General features: G+C 34.8%; 1 protein-coding gene across 4 annotated transcripts; it reads right to left on the minus strand.

Annotated features, from left to right (window-relative positions):
• Positions 1-114: 114 nt before the first annotated feature.
• Positions 115-22,796, minus strand: LOC145574887 (uncharacterized). 4 transcript variants are annotated; one of them, XM_081632766.1, is made up of 11 exons: positions 22,630-22,796; positions 22,465-22,504; positions 17,209-19,947; positions 15,190-15,386; positions 14,782-14,911; positions 14,628-14,679; positions 7,318-7,399; positions 7,102-7,200; positions 3,799-3,847; positions 2,027-3,653; positions 115-435 (listed from the first exon to the last, which is right to left on the minus strand). In XM_081632766.1, exons 8-11 carry the CDS (start codon positions 7,177-7,179, stop codon positions 402-404), a joined length of 1,788 nt encoding a protein of 595 aa, XP_081488892.1. In that variant the 5' UTR covers positions 7,180-7,200; positions 7,318-7,399; positions 14,628-14,679; positions 14,782-14,911; positions 15,190-15,386; positions 17,209-19,947; positions 22,465-22,504; positions 22,630-22,796; the 3' UTR covers positions 115-401. The 4 variants fall into 4 exon arrangements, with proteins under 4 accessions (XP_081488892.1, XP_081488889.1, XP_081488890.1 ...); XM_081632763.1 differs by lacking the exons at positions 115-435; positions 15,190-15,386 and having other exon boundaries at positions 1,694-3,653; XM_081632764.1 differs by lacking the exons at positions 115-435; positions 17,209-19,947; positions 22,465-22,504; positions 22,630-22,796 and having other exon boundaries at positions 1,694-3,653; positions 15,190-16,433.
• Between the last annotated feature and the right edge of the window lie 819 nt (positions 22,797-23,615).

A 23,615-nucleotide genomic window follows, 5' to 3' on the forward strand; every position in this document is an offset into this window, starting at 1 on the left:
TACAACACAAAGTACACAAATTATGTCACATCCACTTCCGAAGTCTAACATATACCATTGGAAATTGGAAGAGCTAAGTCAGAGTCGCAGGGAAGTCTAATAAGAAGCAAAAGAGGCATCAGATCAAAAAAAAAAAAAAAAAATTACACGAAATTGTAGGTCCAAAATAAATTTTTAGGTGTTACCAATCTCATATTAATGAGTAATGAAACAGAACAGTGTATCTAAACAGGAAAACAAACCAGCAAAGTAGCACAAGTTTTTTCACCTAATGGAGGTTTTTTTTTTTTTTTTTTATTAATTATGCTATTCATATTTAAGAATTGACGCAACAATCGGCACAAAGAAGCATATGCCTGAGAATGCACCAAGGGCTTCTAAGCTCACTATTCAGTCCCGGGTTAAGGAGCTTCAGGCCCTTCAGCAGATACAGCACTGGAAAAAATGACAGCAAAAATGATTAGTGTCTTATAGAGCAGATTCATGGTAATTTTACAAAATTAAACTCCACTACAGAACACATCAATAAGTTTCATTTCACAACCATGCTAAACAAGTTTCTGAAACCTACGTTTCAACTAATCAGACATAGACCCAAGGAAATGTGGACTGTAAATCTAAATTCAGATGCATGATTTCATGAAAGTCGGATCGATTTATAATTGCCTTATGAAAGGATTCCTTTTTTGGTTATTGACTTCATCTTGATTGAAGAAAACCGCATGAGATAAGTGCCAAACTTGGCAACTTGAGGTAACACATTTTAAACATGGTATCACTATGGCAAAGATCTCAAGCTACCAAATGAGGAGTCAAAAAATACAAAATCAAAGAACCTGCTGAAATAATAAAACCTGCATGAATACTCCACAGTAAACAAATTTTTAGATCTTGTTTAAGAAATGTAGCCCAAATGAAGAGAAAGAACTGCAACCAAGAGTTCAAGAAAATGCACAAATTTTTAGAAATTATGATTTGAGACTTGGTCACATTACAGAAATGCAAAATTAATAAATAAAATCAGGAAATTACTTAGATACAGTTAAGGTGTGCAGGAATAATGAAACCTAATCCTTACTTTCAAACATAACACACACCATAAGACAATGTTGTTATCCAAGTACATACAGAAAAGAAACTCAGTTAACAGAGCAGAAAGATCAATGAAAAAAAGACCCAACTCATTCAAGGGGATAATGCAGATTATAAACCTAAGGATACTGCAAATTTGTTACAATGTATTTAGGTGCCATGAACATGGTGCAGAAAGATTGCAAAAACTCTTTCTAACCAATTGCCATAAGCTTGCTGCAGGACTATAAATATAAATATATATAAAAAAAATCTATTATGGGGCAGAAGGCTAATGGCACTAGCTGACACAAGCTTGTGCGCCATCTTACTTTAATGCTGGCATGCTGCCACCATCATACAAGATTACAAAGAGATATAGTCTACATGCTTCCAACTGAAGAAACTTAGAGATCCAAAATCAATTTTTTGGACTGCAGATTGACAGAGGGCGAATTCTCTGTCTTAGCCAAAAACTGTTCAGATAAATGATAAAATTTCAGGTGCAGCAAAGACATGATGACATTGTAGTCCTCAAATGGAGTCAATTTGAGGGTTTGACTAGTATAACTCATACCACCAAAGTGCATCTTCCATTTCCTCAGCCCAAGGCACTGGTTAATCCAAACTTACGCATTCTTAATTGTATATTGAAGAAAAATGGCCTAATGGAAATTTCCTCAAAGAGGACAAAGGACATGTGTAGGAACATTGCAAAAGAAACACTTGCATCAATTAATGGGACATAACATATGTTTATCATTTTACTAATGTCACTAGTTCACCACCGGCACCTATATAGGCGAGATATCATGCTAGTATGTCAGACAAAAACATTATAATTGATTTAAAAGAAATATACTCCATAAATATCTATATGAATGTCAAAGATGGATATCAACCATATTATGCATATAATGAACAATAGGACATCAGATGTTCTAAACTTGCACACCTAACTGAATGATCTGCACATGCATTCCCAATGACAGGATTGGCACACCTGAAGGTAGAAGAGTCAAAGCCATCCCCAATGTCAGAGGCAGAGGCAACAAGGTCATCCCCAGCGGCAATAGCAGAAGTGGCAGCAGAGTCAAAGACAGCCCCGACGGTAGAGTCTGTAACATCAGAGACATCCCCAATAGTCGGGTCTACAGAAGAGAAAGCATAATTAATCCCAGTGAAAGAGTCTGCTAAGGTATCCTCAATGGTAGGGTAATAGGCATCCCCGATGAAAGGACCAGAATAGGCATCCCCGATGATAGGAGGGTATACAGAAGCAAACTCGGTAGCTTGGTCAATAGGGTTGGAGGCAAAACCATCCTCACTGACGAAGTCAACACCATCTTCAATAGAGTTGAAGGCATCCCCAGAGACACCCCCGGCGACAAGTTCCACTGAGACAGCCTCGGTGACTGGGAAATTAGGGTCATCCCTAGTGGAGAGGTCAGTAAAGGCATTCCCAATGATGACGGGGTCTGCATCTCTGACATTTGTGGGATCTATAGAGGCATCACCGACGATGACGGGGTCCACATCACTGATAATGGTGGGGTTATTAGAGGCATACCTGATTTTGGAAGGGTCTGCAGAAGCATCCCCTATGATGGAGGGGTTCCTGGAGGAGGCATCCACAATGGCATTCCCGGAGGCATTGCTTATAGCGGGGTGTGCAGGGGAGTCACCAATGATTGCAAAGCTCGCAAAAGTATCCTTGATGATGGAGGGGTCCACAGATGCATCCCGGATGGCATCCCTGACAATAGGATGATTAGGATCGGCAGAGGCATCGTCCATGGAAGGGTCTGCAAGGACATTACCGGTGGCGGTAGGGCTAGCAAGGGTATCCTTGATGATAACGGGGTCAGCAGGGGCATCCCTAATGATGGCATCTCCAATGATGTCGGGAGCAGCAAGGGCATCTTCGATGACGGTGGGATTAGCAAGAACATCCCTAGTGATGGTGGGGTCAACAAGAGCATCCTCGGTGATGGTGGGGTCAGGGAGAGCAAAGGCGGTGGTAGGGGCATCCCCGATAATGGCATCCCTGATGACGGTGGGGGCAACATGGACATCTCCTATGATGACGGGATCTGGGGCATTTTTGGTGTTGGCAGGGTCAGCAAGGGCATCCCTGATGGTGGCGGGAATGGAGGGGTCAACAACATCCCCAAAGATGGCTAGGTTGGCAGGGACATCGCCGGTGGCAGGGTCAGCAAAGACGGCATCCGTGATGATGGAACTGTTAGTAGAGGCATCCCTTGTGGCGAGGTTAGCATGGGCATCCTCGATGGCAAGGTCAGCAGGGGCATCCCCGATGATAGTGACGGGGTTATGATCATCCTCACTGCCGACAGGGGAATCCCCAATGGAGGGATCAACAGGGGCATCCCCAATGGTGGGATCAGCAAGGGTATCCCCAATGGTGGGATCAGCAGGGGCATCCCCAATAGTGGGATTAGCAGAGACGACCCTAGCAGTGGTGGGGTCAGCAAGGACATCCCTAGCGTTGGTGGGTTCGGCAGAGATAGTAGGGTCTGCAAGGGAGTACTCAATAGCACTGGTTGCCAAAAGATATAATCCTGAAAGAAAAAAAAGAAAAAAAAGAGGCAAGATTAGGGTTAGTCTGGAGTCCAACAAAAGCATCACAACAGATCTATTGATGTAGCATATGCACACACAATAATACACCATTAGGTTGTGAAGTACACAGAGATTAGAAATTACCAGTCCAAGATTCGTCCAAAGTTGAAGAAGAAGTGCCTCTGATTGATACCTAAAATTTTGCACCAAAATCCAACTAAATTATATAGATAATAAGACGATCATGGGAAGAAAGCTTCAAAATTTTGCTCCAAAATCCATCTAAATTATATAGATAATAACACTATCAGGGGAGGAAGAAAGCTTCAAAATTCTTGTAACACACACACACACACACACACTAGGATATGAGATCATATATAGGATATTAGAGAGAGACTTGAAGTGCTATAAGATCTGAGATATATCCTAATTAATGCCAAAACAAGCATGACTTACTTGGTATGATAAAGGAAATGACGGTGATTTTATCTAAGTGGCCCATGATCATTAGATATAAAAATGGTAAAAGACAAAACTTAGCAGTGATTCAAATCCTATAAAGAGAAAGCTTGAAGCTTATTATTATTTTTGAGCTTGAAAGCGATTAACTCAATGTAATTTAAGCTCACAATTTCTAATTTGGTTCTTTGGAGGTCAATCTCAATACCTATTCACGCAAGGAAAGAATTTCAATAGCCACAGCCATACTTTTTAGCATTATTTCATATTCAGATTTCATTTCTTATGGTTACTTCCTTTTTAAATTATATTTCCTACTCAATCATATTCTTATCTCGAATGTTTATAATTAGAATCATTATGGAGGGAAAAAAAAATCGGGCACCCAGAATTTAAGTTGCCATCATCCCATCCAACTCATTTTCCATGTGATATTTTAATAAGGGAGAAACCTGGATGATTGTCCTACAGTAAAACACGCATGCCCTGGATGAAGAAAACTCTGTGTAAAAGAGATAGAACCCAAACTAATTTAGATTTTTTTTTTTTAAAAAAAAAAAAGCATATGCAAATTTTCTAACTGGAAATCGACCGGAAAATTCATGTTTTTGGAGCAACTTTGGAAGATTTGTAGTTATTTACTTATTACTTATACAAATGTGACAGCAACGATCTCACGGCAAGTTCATTTATTGTGGTTCACCGATAGATCAAGCCAATTTCCTAGCTTCATTTTGCAATATTCTTTTAGGGCACATACCAGCACTTCAAATTGACTACTGATTTAATTTTAACAAGTAATTTAGTTGGACTCTCTTACTCTTACCCTAAGTTTATGATGGCATTGTTAGGCAAACAACTTGCTTGCATTAAGATTATTCTGAAAAAAAAATTGGAGTTACAAGAAACGCTAAATAAGCCATGCTGTCCATTCACAAATAACTAAAAATTAGGGAGGAAGTTTAATTAATATAGAAAAATGAAAACAAAGTTTTCACATAAGTTAAAAAGTTCATGGTAACACCACATTAGTCAGGTTACTAATGCAGAAGAAAGTTCAGAGCTACTTAAACAAGATGATTGCATTAGTTGTTTCCCTTCTTCGTATGAGAAATTTAACTAAAAATATTGTGAGATTTATTTTGGTTGAGTCCTTATAGGAAAGAGTGAAGTATAAACAACAGCAGCAAGAACAGCAATAATAACAATAATAATTATAATAAAAATAAAAATTTAAAAAGGGTGGCCTCAGTGGCGGATCCAGGATTTTATGGGTGCTGGGTCACCGTCATCAATCGATCCAAAAAGTTGATTTTGTGAAGGAAGATTTTGTGACGGAGGATGATTTTATGGAGGAGGATGAATTTTAGAACTAAAGAAACTTGTTATATCACAAGTATTTTTCCTTTTCATTCTAAAAATTAAGTTAAAATATCAATAAGATTAATTGATATTAGTCGTACAATATAGGTTACTATTATGGACTACATAGCTAGGATTATATAAATAAAAGCAGTGGCGGATCCAAAAAATACCCATAATGGGTTCGGACTTTCGGAGTTATCAAAAGATAATTTAAATTAGTTAATTGATGTATTTAATAAAATAAATGTACAAAAAAAAAAAATTATGATTGTGTAATAATATGTACTTGTATATGCTTTGATTATAATGTAAAGAAAAAAAATTATATATACAACAATAAAAATGAAATGAAGAAAAAAAATTATAGAAATTATTAGGCTAGTATGTAAATTGTCAAGTGGAAAAAATAGTCAAACAAAAAGTATGAAAGTTTTTTCAAAAAATATACATATTTTTTTATTTTCATGAAAAATAGAAACAATTAGGCCCAAATAATAATACAAATCAAATGAAACAAAAGAAAAACAAAACATAGTACAATAATGCGTAATAGGCTAGCATATAAAATGGGGAAAAAAAAACAAAAAGGGTTTGTGGTGGGATTACAATAATGCGTAATAGGCTAGCATATAAAATGGGGAAAAAAAACAAAAAGGGTTTGAGGTGGGATTTGATCCCCTGACCCTGCCAATCTAAGGAAAAAAATTCCACTCAAGGATTTACCACTGAACCACAAACTTCTTTTCATAATATTCTTGCTTTCATTTAGTTTTAAACCTTAAATTTGCTAGGTCACGTGACCCAGCGTGACCAACGCTAGGTCCGCGACTGGGTGGCCTTTCTTCTTGCGACTCAAATAGGCCAGTTACAATCTAAAAACAACGGAGTATTTGCAAAATAAGAAAATGAATTAAAGTCAACTCGAGCATGCTTGGATCGAGGATTATTAATTAAGGGGGTAAATGTTAACAAAGTAAAGAAAATTTAGCTTGAAGGGGGTGATTGTACATGGGACAAAATAGTGACTGTGTGAGGAGGGACGGATGAGGGTATTATTACTCTATTCTTTTGACACTTTAAAAAAAGGAAGATAGAGACTACCTAACCCCTTAGCCAATTTAGAAAACCCTTCAGGTCTTAAGATTATCTGATTCTAGCATTTGTTTCTTTACATAAGTTACCAAAAACACAAAGAGGAATCCCCTCGCCTAATATCTCCCCCTCTCTAGTATTTTATGCGAGGTTCAAACTCCAAACTGAAGCATTTTCCAATTTTGGAAGTCAAAATACCATATGGAAAGATATTTTCTTTGGTTTCTATGTAGTTTTGAGGAAAACAAATTTAATGACAACTTACAAATCCACATACTTCCAGAGTGCATCTATCGAGTCAAAGCTTTACAATTGCCGTTACCATGTAAACCTATCACTCTACTGAATGCTTAATTTATTAACTAACCAAGCCAATATAAGTGGATATAAGAATCTTAACTCCTATTAGCACGCAAAAAATATCATCCATATAGATCATATATATACAGATTCTAATGAATTGTAAATATAAGAGACTCAAAAATAGGAAGCAATGAAAAGGCTAATAGTATGGGAATCATATCATACCACAGGACTCCTTTTATCAAGGCACTTCTTGCAGGTTACACCACGAGTGTCATTTGTTTCAAATAAATGGAGTGACATAATGCATCCACAGTGAACTCTCTGTCGACAAATATTGTATATTAAGATCCCATTAGCAGTTCCTCCAGCAAATAAACCCAATCTCGTGATCATTAACCATAATTTAAACAAGCACAAAACAAGAACTTTCCAGCTTACCCTTTCACATACATCACACTGTCTCCATCCATCTTCATGTCTATGATGTTCTTGGCAAAAATTTCCATCACTAAAAGCAAAACTGCAATGAAGAACAGTTCATAAAACCATAAATTATGTATTCAACACACTTAAACCGCCATAAGATAACCAAAAGGATAGTCTACACAGTAAAACTAATATTACAAAGGTGAAGTGATAGTGACTTTCTTTTTTATATGTTTTCTGTGAAGAACATGATACAAGTCACTTTTCCTTTTTATATGTTTTCTGAAGAAGATGATACAAGTAATTCAATGACTTGGGGACATCATTTTTCCTTGACCTGTTTTAATCAAACCTTTCTAGTAGTGCAGGACATATTTTTTCTCTAAGTGTCAAACTCTTACATTCTACAAATATTTAGCTCTGTTTTAGTCCAAGCCTCAACTGTCAAACATCCAACATCCATACTCATGCCAAATTGTTTTTTAAACAAGGGTACTTGACATGAAATGAAGTGATCAAGTTAGCATAGCCATTTATTGTGATAAATTGAGACATGAGATAGCTAAAAAATGGTACACAGAAGGAGAATACTTCCGAACCTCAAGATTTGTAGCTTCTAGAAAACAATGTTATCAAAATAAGAGTCAGAATTACACAACTAAGATGCATAGAAAAAAAATGAGTGATCAAGGAAAAAAACCCATCAACTAATCCAAAAGTAATGTTTTAGCTATCCAAACAGAAAAATGTCATCAAGTTGTCACCTAGGTAAATCATGTTTCAGGAAAGAAAACCTAGGCTAACCCCTAAGATAGGAATGACCAAATTCAGCCTCACAGATGATTAACAAGAATAACAACAGATAGCAAACATCTTGGCATCTTCTTTTGCGTGCTAAGAGAAATGTAGAACCTCGTTGCTCTCAAAATACTATAGATCCATTTCCGTATCACAAGTGACAATGTATCTCACACTAGTACAGTAGTACCTATTAAACTTTTTTACGATGACCAACTTAGTAGCACTAATAAAATGGCTGCTTTGGCACTTTGATATCCTTTCGTATAGCCAAGGCCTCGGTTAGAAAAAAGCGAAGAAATGGAATTAGAACCCCCCAATAGCATCTTCCCCAGACTATCCCTTAAATAAAACCCAGAGCCAATCAACCATCATTATGCCTTGAACTACTAAAATTAAGCCTAACAAATTCAGGTAGGGGAGGCTTCCAAGAAGGTCTTCTGAGTTCACTCCTAAAGATGGAAAAATCAACTTGATTTCCATATCAAGCAATGTTGCTAAATATTAATAGAAAAAACCATACTTACAAGAGTCGCAAATCTTTCCATATCCTCATTATTGAAGATGACTATATTCTAGTGAACTAACTCATATACCACACTAAAGGCATTCTTTTCCACATCTAAAAAAATACCAAATCCTAACAAAGATTGAGCACCAAAACACATTTATCAGACGCTTTCCCTAATGTCAAAGGATGTCAACCAAGATTCTTTCTAAGGAAAAGAAAAACCAAACTTGTATAGCTTGTAGCAATGTTACTTGGCAAGCGGTACATTGAAACATAAATCACAGCCTATTTCAACAGAATTTTTCCAAAGGTGTACCATTCTACTGAGTATAAATTAGAAAATATTGTCCATGGTATCACTATGACATAAATTTAAAAATTTAAGGTCCTCCTTCCATCAAATACAATTCGTTTTGTAAAGGATTGCCAACTTACCACGTGTTTGAAATTCACATCACCGCACCCACTATAGAAAATTATATTACCAGTTTACCACATTAGTCATTTAGATATATTATCACAGCCATTATGTGAATGGTATAGTTGAACTACACATATACTTCGTAGGAACCTTTAAACACATAATTTAGTATGTGTATAACCTTTGAGTTTTAATTTCCACAAACTAAAAAGATCAAATCCAAAAAAGTATACTTTCAAGTATTATATCAGAAACATATTCTGTAACTTCAGAATACAATGCTGAATCCTGAAGTCAAATTTCCAAACTTGCCAATGCACACCATAGTGGCTGCAAATTGCCGCGTAGCATCTGCACATGACGCCATTGCAACGTCATGATTGTTATCACGACAAATTAAGCATATATGAAAAGTAATCAAAGTTATAATGGATAGTTGTCCAGTATAGCAAACTTGATACCATATAATTGAGTAGCCATTATGCACCCTTTCAAGCTTGTGAGATGAACATTGCTATCCTGTTATACTCCTAAGGTCTTTACCAAGTACATAAGTCACACATTACAAACTACGAGGAAATTAGACTAGTAGAAGATGTAATTATCATTGATCAGACAGTTAGAATAAAAACTTATGGAAAAACACCCTTGTGTGGGCCCTGGGCCATAGCCATTTAGACACTATTCTTGATAAATAAATTTTAAAAAATGAGTCTCTTGTCACTACATAATGCACCTACAACCTTTATTCTAGCTTAGAAAATGGTGTACAAACAATAATTATCATTTAATTCCATTAACATATGAACTATTTTAAAACTCCTACACTTCTCTTATTTCTTTAATACCATATACAGCTATCACTTCATCATTTATGAAGAATTAGTCACTTGAAATATAACCAAATCTACCAACAACCACAGCTATACATACATGCGTCTGACTATTGTAAGTTCTCTTCCAGCCCCATGATACATTCTGAAACAATTGTGTAGATCCTTATATCGATCAGGTCAATCCCACTACCATATATTACTACTTACAATCCACAGACATCAAAATTTTAAATTACTGGACATCCAGCTTTTTCAAGAAGATAGTGGGAAGAGGGACGAGCAGAAAACTCTCAGCAATGCTGGCATGCTGCTGAAATCCAATCACAATCTGTTCAACAAGAGAAACTAATAATTTTGAATAACAAAAAACCAAATGAGCCAGCAGGAGTCATGTTGTTTGAAGCTAGTTGACTCAATGAAAAGCATCTACTCCAGAGTTCAAACCCTAAGATCTGGAATGGAGGGAAATTTTGAACTTCAGGTATCAGCAAGAACAGAAAATTAATTAGGCACTGGGATAATTTAGGTTGGGGGATATTTTTCTGTACCATTCTTGGGGTAAACATTATCTTTGGTTCCACTTGCTTCACTCTTTCGTTAACCCACTTTGTTTTCTTTATATAGTAATGATAAAGTGTCCGTTAGTTTTTAAGCATGGCTAGGTGCTGGCCTCTTTACAGTCTAAGAAGAAATAGAATAGTAAGTAAAAGGGGGAAGTAGGGCTTGCCACTGTTGTCAGTATGAGATAAGACCTCTATCAATCAATTCAGCTAGACCTGCTTTGTTCTCCATCATGCCTAACCATGCATCTTCATGCAAATTCTTTATTTATACATGAAATATTCCCTTTAAAGAATGAAATAGTTCATACTTCCTCCTATCCATTATTATTGCAACACTCCCCTTTTTGCTAGTTTTAAATTAAATGCAACATTACTTTATTTGTTGCTTGGTTCTTTCTATCTCTCTTCTCATTTCATAAGTCTCTCTATCTCTCGCCTCATCACATGGCCTTCTTTAATTTTTGTGCTTTCCCCTACGTTGTAATTATATTTAAATGGCATAAACATGTAGCAAAATGTAGTTTCCATATATCTTGTGTTTCAGACAAGGAACCTGCCCCCATAATAATGATAACATCAAGAATCATTTTTCTGTCCACTGCACAAAATAAAACTCCCAGTAAGCTTATGCAGTGCTTTCAGGTGAAAAACTTGGACCTGGGAGTTAAAACTAAAGTTGGGGCCTAAACTATCACATTTTTTAGCTTTTGGGACCTAAACTAAAAAAAAAATACATTGTTTCGGACCTCATGTCCAACTTCCATTTACTAGGGACATGAATCTATTTTTATTTTTATTTTTTTCACTTCCAAAATAATAAATGCAATGAAAAAGTAGGGAGAAATCTCAACTAAAATTGAAAATTAGAAATTAAAACCTCTATTTATCATCTTCTATAGTCCTCTCTCACTGCCGTCTTTAGTCATTATCACCACCTGCACCACTTCACATTCACCCAAGTACCAACACGCAACAGTCCAACCAACCACCACCTTTACACTACTACATCATTGTGTCGTCAGTCTCATCACCCACTTATTTCTACCACCACTCTCACCATTTCCCCAAGCCGCCATCACTACTACTGACCAACAAACCCTTCCATATTTAGCCCCAACTTCCACAAATATATGGAGCAAACTAAAACCAACAATGAAATCAAATATTTGTCAATCTAATTCTGTTGTTGATATGTCTAAAATACCAGAAGAAAAGGAAGAATTTGTTGTAAAAAAATATACCGTTGCAAAGCTAAGTTGTTATCAAAACTCCACCCTGAATTCAAACTCAGTAAAAAAATCAATTACGATCACCAATGTATCTTCTTTCTGCCTAAGTCCCAAGATAATTCCATCCGATCAAGGTACGTGGTTGTTGAGCAATTAGAGTGGAATGAGTTGAGGAAGGTTTAGCGTCATATATATATATATATATATATATATATATATATAAAATAAAAAATAAAATAAAAAAATAAAAAAAGACTTTTGAAAGGAGAGAGAGAGAGAGAGAAAAAAAATTCTCCTCTTAATATTTTAGAGGAGATAGTTTAGGAAATAAGAAATAGAAAATAAAAATAATAAAAACTAATGGATGATGAATAAAAAATAACTTCAGAGTTTCCTTAACAGCACCCAAAAAAAAAATAACAAAAACCCTGAGAAAAAGAAGAGAATTTAGGTCCCAAAAGCCAAACTTATACATAGCTAAGGTCTCAAATGTATGGTTAACTCTGCAGTAAGTAGGAAACAATGAGGATGACAAAGATATAGAGGCTTTAGAATAATAATGCCCATGCAAAAACAGTGAACCTATTATTCTATTAGCCATTGCACTCTTCTTCACATGTGACAAATCATGTCAATGGGTTGACGGGTTGTAAGCGCAAATGCATCATATTGACATACACTAAAACAATTAGAGTATGTACTAAGTACTAAGATATGAGTAATGTCCAGAGATAAATTTACATAAAATTATTTGCCAAGATATTACTATTTACCTTCCAAAGAATTCACTCAAAAGGTAGGAAAATATCTACTTCAACAATTAAATCTTCTACCCTTTAGAACAAACTGATCCCCTAGCCCCCGTCGGATCAATTGAAGCCCCTAAATGAAGATTATAGTCTAGACACCTTATTACATGGACAGTGCAAACACCCTCTTCCCTTCTGTCTTATTTTTACAGAACTATCCTTCTATAAAGGCCTAATTATGCAATAGAAGCAATGAGCTAAGGTTTTGAGCCTGGTGGCAGCAAATCCCTTGGAAATAGACAATAAACATTCTAGAGAGCACATTCCATTATTTTCATCATCACTGTCATCACCATATATGTGACAGCGTAATAAAGGCAACTGCCATCTTTCATTACTTCACAAATACAATCATCAATCCTAATTAAAGCTTCATTGCAATTGAGTTTTACAATTTAAGTGGAATTTGCACTAAAATTTACTAGATGGAGAGCAGTGCTTCCTGCATTGCTTCTTTTCTTCAACAAAAAAACTAAACCCTCCACGTATATCACTTACACTTCCTTACAGAATTTCTTTTACCTCTCCAGTAAATTTTAACAATCCCAGGCAAAAATCTCCAGCAAACCCTTAATCTATAAACAAAACAAGATACATGCAATACAAGAAAACATGACCTCCTAGATAAATAGATTAAAAATAAATAAATAAAATAAAACTAAACTAAATGAGGTTCTATGGATGAAAATTGCATATGAAAACCAGCAAAACCACTATATGGATATTAAAAGTACGAGTTAAGTGGAGATCAACAAATAGAACAGAGATAAGAGAGAAAAGAAATGACAAGGATAAAATCTCAGATGCAGATGATTAACCTAATTGTAAAAAGATAAAACCTAATTGAGCGATCTAGCAATCAATCAATCAAAGCCTTAATTGAGCGATCTAGCAGAAAAACAAAAAATTCAAATAAAAAATTCACAACTTGAAGAAATACAAACAATTACAAAAATTCACAAGGTTAGATTCCAGTATTCAAGACTAAATCTTACAAGCAAGGACCACAAAGCTTTGTGTAGGTAAAATTCCTTAAACGCCATCCTTTTCGAGGTATACTCGTAAATTGGTGACAGAAACTGCATGTATCGCCTTTTGGAGCCATCAAATTTGCAGAAGGAAAAAAAATTACACACAAAACAAAGGGGAAGAACCAACAAAAGAATGAGCAGAATGCAAATACAGATTTCACCCACTTATCAAAGCCTCAATGTAAAGGAAGTTCCAATAATGACAAAGCATTTATGGAAAGAATCATGATTTTTCAAATACAACGTAAAAACTGCGTGAAAGAGGCGGAGGGGCTGTCTAAGCAAAGGTAAGGACAACATTGACAGCCAATGGCTTTATATGGTATGCAATTAGCTCCATGATTATGTTCACACTAATAGCAGATACTACTACTTAACCTTAAGTGGAAATAACGGAAACCTATGTGAAAATATGTGATACTACTTTTACAATCAACAGCTCAGCCCTAGGTTTTGAGATTGTGGTTGCAAATGTGACCAAGGTAGCATTAATGCATCACAAAGCACTACTTTATCGCAATATCGCTCAAAAGGAGCATGAATAACATGACATGAATGAGTCAGTCATCAATCAAATTTGCCAATATCAACCATTTATAAACCAATAAATAATATTCAATATTGGTTTGTTAAGCTGAAAAAGTGATATGTACCGGCTTACATATAACACCTTAGCTGATAACAATTGATCATGTTTCAGATCATAAAAAATTACTATATGCAAGAACCTGAGAAATCTGGCCCTTGGCCATTTGTTGAACTGATGAGAGTTGGTATCTTATCTTGCAGTCGCTAAAATCATTCTTATTGTAATGTGATTTGAAGCCCTTAAGTAACCTTCTAACCAAAATGATATTACAACACACTTTTCTGCAAATATTGGCAATTATTCTAGCAATTCTCTATATCGTTGTTCTGAATTCATTTTCAATCATGTTTACTGATTTGAATTTCAAGCATTCCTAGAAAATCCTCTTTGGATTAATCCAGCAAACAATTAGATTAATTCATCATACATCCACTGCATGACTTATTACCCAGCCAAAGGGAAAAAAAAAAAAAAAAAAAAAAAAAGAGAGATTATTAACAAAATCAGAGACACATATGCAGTACATGAAAATTACCAATTAAAATTATAGGCATCTTTCTCTTCCTCCTTCCCCTGATTTCATCCACCTACAATGATATCAAATCAACCACCATAATATAAATTAGAATAAAAAAAAAAAAAGATCAGCAGCCAAAAATGTTCTGGCTTCTAAAAACTGGGTGACATACCAGATCAATTCCTTCAGGTAAAAAATATTGTGAATCAGCAATCTAATTTGTGTGAAATAAGAGTAGTACCAAAGGCAGCACCTTCTGATTTCATAATCCAAAATGGAAAATATTCCATTTGATAACACAACTGCAGTAGAATAACAGAGAAAACAAACGTTGGAAATTAACAGGTCAGCAGCATCAAATGTTTATGTCACAAATCAACCATTGAATCTTTTTCTTAAATGATATTTTCAGAGAGTCATGAGAAACAGATGCATCAGCCAGTGTGCACTCTCGATAAATCAATTACTGACACTCCCGATATATCAATTACTGATTTATCAGTAGTTCAGTATCATCAAATGCCAATAAAAAACAATAAATCACTCAAGAATAGAGGCATTGATCAATTTAGAGCCTAACCTTGAAAACTAAAGTGTTACACTCCAAGTAGAGACACCCAAACAATAACTGGGAAAGCAGTAGACATCTACAACAGAAAATACTTCCCCTACAGAAAAAGCTACATGCTTACTCAGTAGGAGATCCACAATAGTAGCAGGAAAACTAATGATCCCGACATACTCCTAACAACCTCCATCATAGTTAAGGAGAGCAACCTATAACATCCAAGGAGAGAACAATTTCAGTTTACTTTTAAAGTGAAGGTTAAAATAAGTTAATTGTCTATCTAGGACAGTCTTCAGGAAATAAACTTAGTAGGGTAACGTACATCACTCCACAGAAAACAAAACAAAAAAATTTAAAAAAAAAAAAAAAAGAGGAAAAAAACAAACAAAAAATCAGGTGAAGGGTTTCACCTTAAAAGGAACTTTAAAGTTTTAACTTCCATAGAGGTTGGACATGGGAAATGAATGACAATGAGGAAGAAAATGTATGAGAGGTTAATAAAAATAAATAAGATTAAGAATCAGCATTACATCACCAGTGATAAGCTATCACCATTAAAAGATAGACTAAAAAGAGTCCAAAACATCTTGCAGACGCTGTATGTACCTCCTGCGCCCAAAATGAGATTTTTTTTTTTTTTTTTTTTTTTTTTTTTTTTTTTTTTTTGACATGAGAGAGTCCTATGAATTGATATTGGAGGGAGGGCCAATTTAGGTAGTTGCATTATGATCCAGTGGATTGGGTAATAAGCTAGTTAGTGAGAGGGACAGCTCTATAAATAGAGCTAATTGGAGATAGATGGAAATATGGAATTGTGTTGAATGTTGTGTTGAGTCATTATTCTGTAGTCTTGGGAGATTGTCATTCCTCTCGAAAGATTGCCAGGGATGCAATTGGTGATCCGACACCTTATCCAGTCATATCTTTACTTGTTTTCCCCTAATCTCTTCTCTTCCTTTAATCTCTCTCAGTCCTTAATCTCTTCTTTTTGGCCCTTAAATCGTATTGGTAGTTAATCTGAGCTAATTCATAACCGAGTGTCTCTACAAGAAATAAACTCACAATCACCGACATAGTCAGTGTTGAATGCTAGAATAACCACAAAATGCTGTCTAATGAAATCTCTATCTAGAGTTATTGGATAATTTACCCTACGTCAACAGCTTCCCACGCAAACTAGTTACATAAACTGGGAAATCTCCAAATAAAGTGGCAACAAACTAATCCATCATTACATCCAAGTTGCCACCTTCATGAACTTAGTATTATTATTGAAGTCATTCTCGCTTTCACCACAAACTCCACAAACGAGGAGGAAATGGTCAGCTTCAATGAAGATAAAAGTTCAAAGTTTTTTTTTTTAAATGATTTAAGTTCTAAACATCAACCCTTTCCCTAAAGTTTGTTGACTTCCCAAAAATGATAGACTTGATTGGTCAATCTATAGTTTCCATGTGATATGCATATAACTTCATGTTCATATCGGAAAAGCTATCTAACAAAGATTGCCCATTTGATCACAAACTGTGGAATCCAAAATCAAAAGCCTCACGAAAGCTCCCTGTCGTGTGACTCTTATGGTAAAATTCAAAATTCTTCATTCAAAAGGGATTCCCTCAAGGAAAAATAAGCCCAACCGAGAACCAAATTGTTCGTATCGCTACAAAAGTATCCCTACCAAAACTTCTCCGGCAAGTACACATCTATCAACATCATATGATCTCTGAAAAGTCCCATTTCCTAACACAAAAACTACCAATCCCCAAATTTAGAAACAATTGATTCACTACTCCAATAAGAATACCTCAAAACCTATTCTCACCCACAATTTCAAAAGTTCATGAAATTGAAAATCCAAATGCAATTACCCCACAAATAATTCCAATATTTCTTAAATCTAAACCAAAACTGAAAATTATAATAAAAATATCAATATTGCAATTAATAGCAACACAGATTATACATTACTAGAAAATAAACATTGTTCATGAAAATATAAATAAAAAATAAAGTTTAAAGATTAACAATTACCAAAAGAAACCGCCATATTGGGCATAGGAAAGATTGCCCATAACTAATTTTGGCGCCGCAGAGAAGAGAAGCATCATAGTACCGTTTGAGAACACAATAATTCGCAGAAAACTGGGTATGTTTGAAGTTTTTAAAGCAACAGAACTTAACTTGCATAACAAATGTGATTTCAAGTTTAGGAATTGCATGTTTTCCAGCACATTGATAGTAGAATTAGAAGGGATGATGAACCACTACCCAAGGGAAAGACGCGGAGACGGCAGACTCGCCAACTCGGGTTCATTTCATTTTGCTCGGTGTTGGATCCTCGACATTTTGACATGAGTATAAGACTACAGGGTATAGTCGTTTTACTACGGATAATAGCAATACTTGCATAGGTTTGAATTATAACATGGAAAATATTTAAGTTTAACCCTTGGAAACACGTGTGAATGGTGGATCTCATATGAAATATCGGGTTCGAGTAACATAAACTCAAGTCTTCGCATGCAATGAGTTTATTCACTTACAATGGCATTTTAATGAATGAAATATTTCAGGGTGTATAAAATTTTTTGAAATCAAGGTTTATTAAAGATAAAATATTGTATTATGAATAGACTAAGAATTTCCATGCCATGTTTTACTAGTGTTGGAGTATAAGATAAACACAGTCAAAATACGTCAATTTATCATAGGCTTATGGATTGCAACAAATAATTATGATATTCTTTATCAACCTGTATGTTATAGACAATGTAAGTATAACATGATATAAACTTCTACCTTGTACATTGTTTGGCAATCAATTGTTGGTTGTTGATTGGTTCACTAATTTAACAAGAATATATCATATATCATATAAGTTGTTTGAATTGATCATTTGAGTCATAGGTTAGCATTAGGCATTTATAATATGATTTGGTTGTTCCATATTCATAAGCAAAAACCACATAAAAAAGAGGAAGGTGAAGGTAAAGGTAAATGGAAAAAAAATACAGTATATGGAGTACATATAAGTTTATCATTTTGGATTTAAATTACCCTGTACTTCAAAGTTCAAAAGAATATTGTATTTTTCTTAAACACAGTCTTATTATTTGAACATTGAACACATGATTAAGACAAAAGCCAGTCCATATTGGCAAAGGATTAATTTACCTGTATTATTCATAAAATTCAAAGCAAACACACTCTTTCATTTCCCACGTCACCTCCTCCCTCTTTAAAGATGGCATGACATCACGAGATGATATATCCTCAATAATATAGTTTAAATTATCATAGAAACTCGACCCACAACCTTTTAGTTGTAATGCAAATGACAACAATTAATTTATACAGTAATATTTTATTGCTAATTTAAGAACACTCGTATTTTATATCTTATATCAAAAAAATAAAAAAATAAAAAAATTACTCCCATGGAGTATCTTGACGCGCCGACATCGTTAACAACAGCTTTCCCCTGTCCTTTTTCGGCATTTTCGTGCAATGGTGATGCGTAGATCTACACTTTGGGATGTTCTTGTAGTGTGGGTTGTGGTGATTTGTAAGTAAAGGGAGGTGGTGGTGGTTCAATTTCAATCTTCCTCGACAATTGCAAATTGAATAGAAATGGGGCTCCATTTCAATCTTCCTCTTAATTTGGGTAATTTTATGCAATTTTCTTGTTCTGGGCTTGATTTTAAACAAAGCTCTGATTTGTCAGGAGGAAAAACAAGCAATTTTGTCGTAAAAGTGGGAAAAACTATTGATATGCCTCTTGATAAGTTAATAGTGGTCTCCTCTCTGTTCATGGAGTGAGTGAAATGGGTGGTGGTGAAATGGTGGTGGGGATAGTGATTAAAGATGGTAGTGATTGGAGATGGTAGTTTCTGTTTGTAGATAAGGGTAAGTTTGTAAATTTAATTTTATTTTGCGGGCGTTATTCGGAGATTTGAGAATGGTATTTAACAACTTCCTTTTAAATAGAGGGATAGAATATCTTTCATTTTGATAACGAATGAACAAGGAAATTAGAGAGGAGAGAAATGGAGGAATACAATTGTAAGAAATTAACCTCTCCAAGACTCTAATCATAGAGAGATTTGGAATCAGTTTCCCCTTTCTTTATCCAAACACACTGTTAATATAGATTCAAGATACAAACTGCAGTCATTTATCGGTTCTAATTTGCAGGCAACTGATAACCTCCACAGAGCTTTGTAGGTCCAACTATCCAAAGTTAAGCATGAATATATAAGTATCTAGATTATTTCTGCTGGTAATCAAATATCGGACAGAAAAGAAAACACAGCCATGCTCTGTGTGTGTGTGTGTGAGAGAGAGAGAGAGAGAGAGAGCTTGATCATATAATCAAAATTGAATACATTACCCTGGTGAAATATACTCCAACCTACCCTAAACAAGATACAATCTTTGTAATAAACTCATGCTATAACGAATCTATACATTAAATCGGACCAAAGGCCCAACAAAACTCTTAAGTAGAGCTGACTCTGCCCAATTTTGAGGCTTCTGAAATTTGGCCAGAGCAAATGGCATATCGAGATGGCATGGATATTTCGAGATCACACTTTTGTGTATCTAGCAAGTTAGTCATACAGGGACTTCGCAGAATGAACTCTCACTCTCTTTGTTTCAAGCTTTGTAGCCTTTTCTGAGTGCTTCTCATCCTTTGCAATCGCTTTTGCAATAGCTTTTTTCTTTCTTAGATTCTTTGACCTCTTCATTTGTACCCCCTTCTTTACCTTCCTGTTATAAGGATAACAAGGATCAAAAGATGTTAAAGTTAGGTCCTAGCAATGATATCTAAATACTGAAAGACAGGATGCTAGCCCCACAAATACATGTAACAATCTTTTTTTTTTTCTCTTTATTGTTTTTTTATTTTTATTTTATTTTTTTTGTGCCTAAATATAATATCTTCCCTCCATTTTCAGTCCATTTTGCACTGTCTTACTTTATCCTACGTGAGTCTAAAGACTAAAGAGTATGCGGTATGATAATACTCAATAGTGATATAAGATGCATTTGGTACACACAATTCCTAAACATATTCCTAAATTATCAACTTTATACAAAGTTGAGCAATTCCAAAGGATACTACTTTTTGTTTATCCAAAGCACCTAAGTCAAGCAAATATGCCATCCCTAAAGATACAGCTCAATAGTCATATGTAATGATACATACAACATCTAAAGTCATATACAAAAATGGTCTCACAATTCAAGGCTTGTTGTAAGCCTACTTCTCTAGTCCCCGTGTTTTAGGAGCATTCCTAAGTTCTAAGGGATAGTAGAAAGTAACTTTATGATTGTTTATTGGAAGAGAAAAAGTCACAATGATGAATGCATAAGATACTATCCTAAATCATTATCTACTTCCTATGTTTCTATAACATTGCAACGTTAGTACTATCAATAATATTCACACACTCCTCTTTAACCAAATATTGTGATTTATACGCAAGGGAAAATGTAGTCATGTAAAGTCTTGATAACTTAATCTCAATTCTCAGTAATATCAACTTTTTATAATTATTTACGCACTTAATTATATTTAAGGTTTAAATGCTCTTTAGGAAACGTAATGCTCCCCCATGATGCAATATTTGACATTCAATCATGCAATTTCTAAAGATGCACCTGATTGAAAAGTTAATAAATTACTTCATGCTTGAAGTCAAGTGATTTAGTTCAGAAATCCCAGGTATTAGTTGCAATTCCTAAAGACACTACTTGAATTTCTAAAGCATCTCACTTAATTGGAAAATTAATAAACATGTCACATTTATTGTCATGCAATTATTAAAGGAATCAAACTAAATAAATCAGATTAAATCAAATAAGTAAAATAACAAGTCTAAGCTAACAGCTTGACGATTTAAAAACGGAAACACAAATTTTCCACTCCTTAGCTTAGCTTGTTCATTTACTAAGTACATGAAAAACCTCTAAGCATACTATATTCATTTTTTTAAATACCTCCACGTCAAGCACTTAATTGTTTTCTCAGTCAACATTACGATGTGCTTTGGGATTTATTTTTTTAAAAAAAGAATTAAGAAAGATCACTGCTCTTCTATTATAGAGGCGAAGTCTGATGACAAGTGCCAAGAAGAGTACAAGGAATTTGATCTTAAAATAACAGGGGGATTCTTGAAGTCTAATTCCAAATCTTCAAATTGTAAGAAGGAATTCAAGGAAATAGGTCTCAAAATGATTAAATTCTATCAAAGCGACCAAACAAAGGAAATCGGAGTACATATATTCAAGATTATCAAACATCAGAGTGATCACTCGTAACAAACCTGCCCCATACAGATATAAAAACCGCACATCAATCATATTTATCTCTAAACCTCACCTCGGAATATGGAAAAACTAGCTTCACTATCAATCCAGATCCAATAGCCATATGCATGCCAATGCACAATACAAAATTCTTTCATTATGTATTGTTCCTGCTTTTTTTCAGTATTTTTAAATATTATTCCAGTTTAGAACCTTTATCATTATAAGGTCCATAATTATTCACCAACCCCCAATATTGCACCTAATGGATCCTACTTACACACACTAACTTTGTCCACCAGTTGTCTAACAGTATTCATTTATTATCCTCAAATGCTCCAGTAGGTAATACAAACCCCCATTAACTCCTCTCACCCACTTTTTAAAATATTATGCACCCCCTTTTTCCTTGGTTTATCCCCATATTCTAACGAGGAATGACAAAATGAAACGGCAGGAGTACAATTTAGTTGGCCATTTGGACCAAGAAAGTTCTTTTAGCAAGTATTTCCCATATATTCGATAATGATCTACTACTTCTCAACCTAAATCTAATAGTCACGTACGCTATTATGGGATATCCGACAAATATTAACACCTTCTCTTAATCCCAAAACAGCAGTAGCTATGACCAAATTGCCGAAGACAGCCCCACTTACAGCAGAGAAGTGAGCTTCAAAATCACACAACTTTCACAATTCACAAGGGGCATTGGTATAGTGCTAAATCCTAAAATTAACATTAGTCCATCCACAGAAAGTTCAATTAATCAACGATACTCCAATCAAACCTAAAATTCATTGCCACCAATACAATTAACAGGCTTTTTTCACTTGAAAGTATCAATTTCTACAACTCTGATTCAATAATTTCAACATAGTACTCCGTAGTTCACATGAAATCGTGATTATGTAAGCAGAAATATTCAACAATTTTGACATATAAAAAATATTAAAAATAAAATAAAAATTGAACCTGGTAAGAGAATTGGCTGCTGACTCCGAAGTATCCATTGCTGCCAAAAATTAAGAACCAAGTTAAGTGATTAATTAAGGATTTGCAAACCCAAATAAATTACAGAGTACTGTAAAATTAAGCTGAATTTCAAAAAAAAAAAAAAAAAATTGATGAAAGATGAACCATGGGGTAAATCTGTAACGGTGATCTCGGAGGTATCCATAGGAGCTTTATCGGAATTCTTCTTTTTGTTTCTGTTTTTCGCCATTGTTGTCGCTTTGTGAAATTGGAGAGAAAATTGAAGGAAGGCAAAACCCTAAAAAAGAAGAAATCGAAGATTTTAAAAGAGGGTTTTTGATTAAGTTTGTAAGGCGGGTATTGGGCGGGTAGTAATTTGAATATGGGCTTTTATTTTGGTTTCTTGTTAGTCTGGGCTTACGCATAAACTCAATTTTAGGTCCATTTATTTCTGCCAAGGATCCAACTTGAACCGAATCCAAATACCTAAACATAAGTTCATAACTCAAAAACATTTTTGTGTGATTCATATGATCATATGAATCATATGATACATTCACTCCCAAAACTAGAAATTAAACCACATGTAATGTAAGTCATTGTTTAATGAGAAGAAATATAATTACTCCGTACAATGTAGGTGCAAAAATAATGCAAACTAATGAATACAACCTAGCATGGTTGGGTTACTCTTGCTGCGTGTTAAGTCAACAGGCTCTGTTCTCAAGTGGGTAATGCTTGGAATTGGCCAACAATTGATCTTTAATATCATGTCATGTCAAACTCGTGCCAATCTTTCTTAAATGGTGATCTTGCACGACCCCACCTATATATTGTGTTGTGACAAGTTTAAAGTAGCCAGCATTTGGTCATGCCCATGTTAGGCTCTTGCCAAATTTTGAGATTGATATCCATTAGTCCATACATTACCCATAACCCATTGCATTGGTAGTCTCTTGTGCTAGTCGGGTTGATTACAAAATTGTGTTGTATGTGTCTAGTCATTTTCGTGTTAGTCTGATTGACCTTCATGCCTGCAAAGGTCTATGTCCAATTTTATTAACGAAATATTTTTCCAATGTCTTTTCATTCGCAATATACAAATATAGTGATATTATCCTAAACCCTTATAGTTATAAGTTTTAAAGGTT

This window comes from Chenopodium album, chromosome 13 (assembly GCF_948465745.1).
Source record: "Chenopodium album chromosome 13, dcCheAlbu1.1, whole genome shotgun sequence".
Classification (NCBI taxonomy): domain Eukaryota; kingdom Viridiplantae; phylum Streptophyta; class Magnoliopsida; order Caryophyllales; family Amaranthaceae; genus Chenopodium; species Chenopodium album.